Here is an 8,693-nt window from a genome sequence, read left to right as displayed (position 1 = left end):
CCTCAACCCTCCTCCCTGTGACCCTCTGCTTCAGGGCTCACTGTATTCACTGGTCAAGAGGCTGAGGCTGTCAGTGCAGCTTCAGCATATCTGTCTAACCATGCTCTGTCTGATACACATGCTTCTGTGGCAGCTGAGCACTGCAAAATCCTGACGTTCAACCCATCAGCTGCCCCCCGCCTCCTGCCCCCGCAGCCAGCTCCTGTCAGCTGTCCTCTCCAATAGGCTTCTCCTTTCTCCCAGAACATTTGTAAGGACTAGAAGGAAATTGGCTTGTCAGCTCCCCAACTGCCTCCTGCATACAGAGTGACCACCCTGGCCAATGTCTGGGGAGGCAGATGCAGTCCCTCCTTGCAGGGTGTTTGTCTTATACCAGTTAGTCCTGTCCCCAGCTCAGTCTTCTGGAGAACTTGTCCCCCTCTCACAGAGCAGGGGGACCAATGAAATACTTCTGCTCCCGTTACCGGTCAACTCTGCTGTGCCGGGACTACAAGAGCCATCCTTTTCAGCAAACATCCACTGGAGATGAATGGGGCCTCTCTTCTTTAAGGGATGCCCTTAAAGTGGACATGATACATCTTGACTTTAGCAAGGCTTTTGATATGGTCTCTCACAGCATTCTTGCAGCCAAGCTGAGAAAGTACGGGTTGGATGAATGGATTGTGAGGGGGATAGAAAACTGGCTGGATCATCAGGCTCAATGGCTAGTGATCAATGGCTAGAGGTCTAGTTGGCAGGCAGTCTCAAGTGGAGTGCCCCAGGGGTCAGTCCTGGGGCTGGTTTTGTTCAATATCTTCATTAACCATCTGGAAGATGGGATGGAGTACACCCTCAGCAAGTTTTCAGATGACACTAAGCTGGGGGGCATAGTAGACAAGCTGGAGGGTAGGCCTAGGATTTAGGGAGACCTAGACAAATTGGAGAATTGGGCCAAAAGAAATTCCATGAGGCTCAACAAGGAGAAGTACAAAGTCCAGCACTCAAGAGAGAACAATCCCACACACCGGAACATGCTTGGGACCAACTGGCTAAGCAGCAGCTCTGCAGAAAAGGACCTGGGGTGACTGGACAATAAGCTGGATATGAGTCAGCAGTGTGCCCTTGTTGCCAAGAAGGCTAGCGGCATCCTGGGCTGCATTGGTAGGAGCGTTGTCAGCAGATGAAGGGAAATAATCAGTTTGCTCTATTCTGCACTGGTGAGGCCACATCTGCAGTAGGGTCCAGTTTTGTCCCACCCCCTCCCCCCACTATATAAAGGAAGTGGAGAAGTTGAAGAGAGTCCAGTGAAGGGCAACAAAAATGGGTAGGGGGTTGGGGCACATGACTTGTGAGGAGAGGCTGAGGGAGCAGGGTTTATTTAGTCTGGAGAAGAGAAGACTGAGGGGGGATTTGATAGCAGCCTTTAACTACCTGAAGGGAGGTTCAAAGAGGATGGAGCTGGACTGTTCTCAGTGTTGGCTGATGTCAGGACAAGGAGCAATGGGCTCAAGTTGCAGCAAGGGAAGTTTAGGTTGGATATTAGGAAAAACTCTCGCTAGGGGGGTGGTGAAGCACTCAAACGGGTTACTTAGAAAGGGGGTGGAATCTCCATCTTTGGAGGCTTTTAAGATTTGGCTGAACAATGCGCTGGCTGGGATGATGCTTTGAGCAGGGGATTGGCCTAGATGGCCTCTTGAGGTCCCTTGCAACCCTCATTTTCTATTTTCTGTGATTCTGACTCCTTTCCAAAAGCCACGCTACTGATTACGCAGCTCCTCTTGGCCACAGACCTATGGTGAACCAAAGAGAGGAGCAGCTCTGGGGGGATAACGTGGGCACTGTAAGAGGATCTCCTTGCCAGTTCACTTTTCAGTTTGACAGTGTTCCAGCCCTTATTTATTATCATCACACCAGAGTGAGGAGTGACTCCCAAACCACTCTTGCATGTCTCCAGATCAGTAATATTTCAATGGCTGAATTTCAATTTATGTAGTAACTGGCTCTAATCCTTATAAATTGGTATCACCGTAGAATGGAGCTTACCTTGAATGCGTCCAGGATTCTGCCATCATAGTCAATCACGACAGTGTCTCCCTGTTCACCCTTCAGACCAGGTGGACCCTGGAAGACAAAACAGCATTGCAAACATTTAGGGATGAACCTGGGGCCAGCATCTGAAAAGCAGGTAGTGTGGAAACAGCAAGAATAGTCTTAGGACAGTGTAATTTAGGCAGCCACAGCCACATGCAAAAAACAAACAACAAACCCCCCTAAAACCACCAAGGCATCTAAACCCTCATTGATTTCACTTGCAATCAGGTTGAAATCAATGGGAATTTAGGTGCTTAAATAGGGGTTGGGTATCTAAATGTCCTCTAAGATTTTGTTCTAGATACCTTGTCATCTGTCAGCATATAAATACCAGAGATTTGATCACTAGAAGCTAAGACAAATACAGATCAAGTCCTGGAAGAGCCTGGAAGTTCATGGAAACGAGAAGCAGAATATGACCTGCCTAACTGGAATCAGACCTGTTTTCCTCTTTGGAAAAAGACAGTGAGATCTTCCAGTGACTGTAGATAGCCAGCACCTCTGTCATTTACAGAAAAAAGCTAGAAATGATTTTATTGCATTTATGGCAGTTCCCTGCACTGATCCAGCTCAGTAGCTGTAGGGTGGTTTATTTAAACCTGCTCCATCTGCCTCCCTCTTACATTGCACTGAACTTCCAAGCATGCTGCAAATGATGGACAGAGGACAGAATAGCTTGTACAGAGGCAAAACATGAGAGGCACAGTTAACAAGGCAAAAATACCCTTGGTCCAATGGGTCCCAGTCCTCCTTTCTCACCAGATTCACCCTGAAAACAAACATCATGTTTATTATTTCAGAAATAAGGAAACATTATGGAAAGAAACTCAGATGTTTGTGCACTGGAGCAGGCACTGGAAACTGGATAAGGGGAGGCCAGTTGCCTCGGTCATGCATATGATTTTTGCCACACCCATGAAAATCCACCCAGAATTTAGCTCTGTTATAAGCTGCTGGAAAATCACAGATCTGGAAATCACACAGCAAAACAACTGAAAACCTGGAATTAAGGTTATTAATATAAAAAATGATGCAGAACTATTTGAATCAGCCTTGTTATCGTGGATTCAGCAGTAGAATGGCTAGAGGCAGTCTGCAACCCTCATTTCCTCAGCTTTGCACGCTTTAATGCATAGCAAGGAGCCATGGCTACGCAGTGCACAAAACACACATGGATGTGGATTCCGTTAAATGGCGAGCAGTTGATGAGGAACAGCTGATCCCAAATAGAGGCCATCCTAGGGTGCCATTGCCAAGTACATCAAAGATGTCTTGGGGCACTTCTTTGCAGTTATGAAGAAAAATTAACAAATTGTGATGCGCACAACCACTGCCCAAATGGAAGAGATACAGTCTTAGCCAACATACAACAACTGACACAGCAGCAGAAGGCGGTGCCCCACAATCCTTGCAGGAAAAAAGGCAAGTTAAGAAAAGTGTGCGACACTCCAATGGAAAATGTCAAAAAAGTGACAACTTTGGAACATTTGCGGATCTCCTTCTCCAAACCAGCTTTACTCAAAACACCAGGCCACAAGGGAACTGTTCAAGTTCACATGCTCTAGTTTTGTTCTGCTTTTTCAGTGCCATTTTTAGAAAGCAGTTGTTTAAAACTCCTACAGAGCCAAAACTCTCCCCAAGACCGCTGTGATCAGCTTCCAGCTTAACCAACCTGGGCTTTATTTACCTTCGAGCCCGGCGATCCATCTAGCCCATTCTCCCCCGTGGCACCCATGTTTCCTTTTTCCCCCTGAAAAATAAGATCATTTAGATAGAACCCTGCCTCCCAAATTCTCATGTGATAAGCACTTTAACTCTGGCCCTGGTAAGACAGAAAGCCATTTTCCCAAGGTTACAATGCTCGTGGTTTATCTCGAGTTCTACAGGCATGCTGGAAAGATCAAAGCTTTGCTTTCATTCTCAAACGTCTCTGAGAACTGCCTACATGCAAAAGGGCATTTTTTTTCCAAGCTAAAATGAAACCTTCAGCTTTTCAAACTTGGTAAAAGAAGGCACGTTCACTGGCAAAGACAGTCCCAAAACTGCAGCCATAAGGAAAGTGTGGGGACTGATGAGTCCACCACACTGCACGTGAAGCTATTGTAAGGACCGGCTCTTAAAATGACCATGATATTAGGCCAGTAAAGATGCCAGTAGAAATGCCCAGGCATGGGGCTGAAATTTACCTTAGGTCCTTGAAGCCCAGGCTCTCCACGAGCTCCATCGTCACCCTGATGGAACAAAACACATACCGAGTGTCTGTGTGAGACCAAAATATAAAGGCATCAACATGCAGGACTTTGAGCAGAAGCTCAGTGATGCTCATGAGCTGTTAACCCAACGCTGGATGTACAAAGGCCTGAGGGGTGCCTATACATGTGCTCGGGGTGGGGTGGTGTTTAATTAAAGCAGCTCCTAGACAGCCACTCTAATTAATGTTGTAAACCCCTGTGCATTTCAAAGTGTCTGTGCGGGCGCTTTATCTAAAACTCAATCCACAAGGTTTAAATAAAGCACCCCCGCAGCCATTTTGAAGTGCATGGGGGCTTAATACACATGATAGCGAGGCGAAGCTAGAGCGTCCTGGCACCTGCATCACCTGCAGGTCCTGCCCCAGCTGGTCTGGGACCCACAATGTACACTATGCCCCCTCCCTGGCCCAGTTTGGGATGCACGCTGTAGCATAGGAGGTGTGGGTGATGTGGGGGAAGCTGGGGGCTTTGTGGGACTGATCCTGCTCGTGGACTGGCCCAGCACCACTCAACTGACTCATGGGGCAGGCTGAATTTGACAACCCTGCTTTAGAGTTTGGGCTTCAGTTCTCCGAGAGGCACTGTGCATTACAGTGAAGGATGCCCACTGCAAAAACCCAGAGATGGGATGAATACTCCTCTGGCTTTCAATGGGCAACTTGTGCTCCCTCCGGCCGCATCGTCAGCTGATCCACGCAAGCTTTGATGGGAGGCCCCAGCTTTCACCCAGCACTGAGCTGGGGGTGAGCACTGCCACGCAGGGATAGGGGGGAAGAGGAAGGGTGAACAGAAGCAGCGTTCATCCCCTGGGCTCCAGAGCCAGGTGAAAGTAGGGGCCCATCCTGACCTGACCCTGGTCAGCTGGTGAGCTCAGAGCTCATTGCTTTGGCAGGGCTCTAACAGGTGCCTGTGCTGACCAGGCAGTGAGTGCAGAGCTCGCCGTGCACAAGCAGTGCAGCTGAAGTGGGTAATAGCTGCACCTTCTTGTGCTGCTCCAGGATCTTCTGCTGGTCGTCTCCCTCCTTGTCAGAGTGTATAAAACCCTACGTACACTGCAGTTGTAACCAGTAGGCTCCACTCAGATCACTGAGATCTCTGTGCTTGGTCAGACCCAAGAGATTCAGACAGATCAATGCCAGCCTGTTGCGGGGCACAGTTCTCACAGATTCATCCACTTAGTTTCCCAGCAAGAGGGCCCAGACTTACTCTCCCGAGAGGCCATTTTGCTCGTTTGTTCTTGATCTCCTGGGCTAATCTTCCTAGGCTGATCATCCTAATGAAAAGCATGTCAGCAGCCCAGCAGTGTCTGTTTCAAGGTCACAAGATTGCTATTTAATTGAACATATGCTAGAAATCCCAGAGAATATAAGGAATGAATCAGTGCAACCAACCATGACTAGAATGTTTTACGTTGTTTCTGCAAATGCTTCACTAAGCATTTCTTAGGGGGGTGGACAGCACAGAAGGAAGAAGAATCAACCTCCTACCTTTTCCCCTGGAATCCCAGGTTCACCCTTCAGAAATGGAAAACACAACAAAACAGAAAAGGGAGGCAAGTCAGTAACGTGAAACCAAATAAGAGAAGTCACATGCACGCTCAAAATTAACTGCTGTGGTGAAAATATGGTTGTGCTGTTGATCGACATCTTCCCCTGAAATGCCAAAAGTGCATGTATGTGTACATAAAGAAAACCAAAACCCAAAACACCCTCTCATTCAAGTGGTGTTATTTCCTCTCATTTTAATAACTTGCACATTTCCTGCCAAGATGATGATTTAAATGGGGAAGTTTACCATTTCAAGGCCATTTTGATTCTTTGGCGTTCTTCCCTTGGATTGATGCAGGGAAGTTCACATCTAGGTGAAAGAAGGCCAGGCACAACCCTGCACAGCTACATGGAAACATTTTGAGGATCCCTGACCTGTTAGAATTTGAGATGTAATAAGCTATTTAGTACTCACTTTTAGTCCTGGAGGTCCCCTTGCACCCTGTAAAAAGACAAATGAATCAGAATATCTGGGAAGAAACATCTAAGATCAAAAACATCCATTCAAAATGTTTTCAGTCTTGTGGAAAATGGCAAAGATGCCAATGTGTTGCTTTTACTTGTGAATATGTCTATTCTCAAAGGTTTTCTAAATCAGGACCCAGAGTAATAAACTTCTCTCTTAATGATTATATATTATATATGAAAAATATCCTAGCAAGCCATTTGTTACCTGCTTAAGAACTTCCTGCCACCCAGTACCTCTTATATAGGCACAATGATCAACATGAAGGTGTTTCTGTGGTTTACCAGTTTTAAACTATAGTCAACTGAGAACATGCACAATATTAATATTTACCAATAATCTACCAGTGATGAAGCAACAGGATGGGTTAGTTCAACAGGACTACTCTCGCTTGAAAGAGCCCTGCCTATGGTGACTTCCAAAGCAAATGAATCTGGGTAGCACCTGCAAAGACCTTGCAGGACGTCCTATTGAGTTGGATTATTTACTTTTAAAGTAGACTCCCTCATATATCTTATTTTGTTAACATGGTCAATTTGTGGATATTAAACCTCTTCACAGTCTCCCCTTTGGTTCTTTTCCTGTTTCTCCTGGGGAGATTGAACATACCTTTTCCTGCATCAGCCTCTGCCTGCATGTCAGAGGCTTTACTATCTTGCTGATTGCTCTTTTTAAAGGGTTCAGTGCTTAGAACTGATTCTTCCCTCTGTCTTCTTTTACTACTGGTTTATTGTCCTACAAGATACTTAGCACTTTTCATTCTGTCCCACTTCAATTTTTACTTCCACAGTTGGCAGACAGCTGTTTTAAATATACATTCTGGTATATTCAAGCTGTGTCCTATGGTAAAGATGTGCAAAAGGTCTGATTGTCCATAGAAGAGTGCTTCCAAGAACATGGTATAGAAAGCAAGCACAGAAGAAAGGTGTGGGACAATGGGGGAAAGTGACCCATGATTACCAAGTGTGCTTTGAGAAGAAACCCGTCCCTGGAAAAAAAAAACAAACCCCCAAAACTTTGCCTTGGGGAAAGCCTGTGACACCACTGAATCCTCATCCATCATCGGTGCATAGGATTGGAACATCAGCCAATTTCTAGCCTCAAATTTCACAGCTAACTCCTGATGAAACTCATTTTCAGACTGTAGCAGAAGCATGAACCACACTCAAAGGAAGCCTTGATGGAAATAAACTCTCAGGAGGCAAAAAAATAAGTACTTCCTTGTATAAGTATGATCCAAATTTTGGAAGAGTAAGGTATTACTGAGAGAGTCAGGAGTGGTGCGAGCAAGGACAAAGGATATATTTATAGAAAAGCTATGATGAGAAAGGACTCACCTAATTTTGGTTGTTTGGCACAACACAGAAAGCTGAAGTACGAAGGCAGTACTTGATTTATTCAGGAACCTGAAACTTTTCTCCAAGCTTGACATCTGTCCATCTCTGGACAGGTCCAACCCAGCACAGTAGCACCATACTTTTTTGTCTTAATTAGCAAGTGATGGCACAATTAAAGTAATTTACTGTGTGGGGGTATAGGATGACATAAGTAAGAGAATTCAAGTAAAAAACTGCATATGTAGCTGAAGCAAACACCCTGTGTTTAGTAAAGCAGACTTAATCCACTAGTGCCAACACAAGCATTGCACACTGAATACTAACCATCACACCGACTTCTCCTGGCTCTCCTTTCAAGCCCTATGGAAACAAAAGGTTAGCAACTCAATGAAGCTGATTATTGCTGTCTGCACCAGCAACCTTCATTGTCCAAACTGTTCAAAACTAATTACTTTAAGGTTTATTAATTTTATACCCTGAATTTTATTGAGTTACAAATAAGTTGGAGATTTAGAACCAGGTTGGTGAAGGTTCTTCATCAGGACAGAGGTAAAAACCTGATTAAATATAAAATATATATATTTGCTAACTTTTAGCTCTTTGCCATGAATGCTAGAAAATATGTCTGTCCCTTCCCCATTTCCCCCACTCTGGATGATACCTTTTCCTTGACAGTTAGTTTCATCTACTGACATACTATAATTTCTCAAACTACCAGGGAATTTAGATCCTTGTCAGGCTACATTCAGGGAATTGCTGGAAGCAGCTGTTCAGAGGCCTGGGGTGAAGTGGGAGAGAAACAGAGAGCTGAATTGTACCCATTTCCTGAAAGCCTCTCAGTAAATCACTGGTAATCCAGGCTATCGGCACGCTGCCAAATGGTCTCATTTCGCGGCCTTCCCTGCATGGTGAGGGCACACAGGAAGCATACAATCCTTGGCACTAACTGTTGGGGACACATGGTCAGATCAGGCCCTTTGCACCACTGTGTCTTGACCTGTCACAGCTAGCATCCTGCTGA

At 45.6% G+C, this 8,693-nt stretch overlaps 1 protein-coding gene across 1 annotated transcript in view; it reads right to left on the bottom strand.

Moving 5' to 3' along the window:
* COL23A1 (collagen type XXIII alpha 1 chain) overlaps nucleotides 1–8,693 on the bottom strand; it is a 291,209-nt gene that overhangs the window by 18,764 nt on the left and 263,752 nt on the right. The window contains exons 10-16 of the mRNA XM_014521404.2: nucleotides 7,997–8,032; nucleotides 6,285–6,311; nucleotides 5,810–5,836; nucleotides 4,257–4,301; nucleotides 3,758–3,820; nucleotides 2,795–2,839; nucleotides 2,023–2,100 (exon numbers count right to left, since the gene is read on the bottom strand). Of these exons, the coding sequence (XP_014376890.1) occupies nucleotides 2,023–2,100; nucleotides 2,795–2,839; nucleotides 3,758–3,820; nucleotides 4,257–4,301; nucleotides 5,810–5,836; nucleotides 6,285–6,311; nucleotides 7,997–8,032 (321 nt within the window). The remainder of the gene's footprint in view (nucleotides 1–2,022; nucleotides 2,101–2,794; nucleotides 2,840–3,757; nucleotides 3,821–4,256; nucleotides 4,302–5,809; nucleotides 5,837–6,284; nucleotides 6,312–7,996; nucleotides 8,033–8,693) is intronic.

This window comes from Alligator sinensis, unplaced genomic scaffold (assembly GCF_000455745.1).
Source record: "Alligator sinensis unplaced genomic scaffold, ASM45574v1 scaffold741_1, whole genome shotgun sequence".
NCBI lineage: Eukaryota > Metazoa > Chordata > Crocodylia > Alligatoridae > Alligator > Alligator sinensis.
The sequence above is the reverse complement of the archived record's forward strand: the minus strand, read 5'-3'. Positions and strand labels throughout refer to the sequence as shown.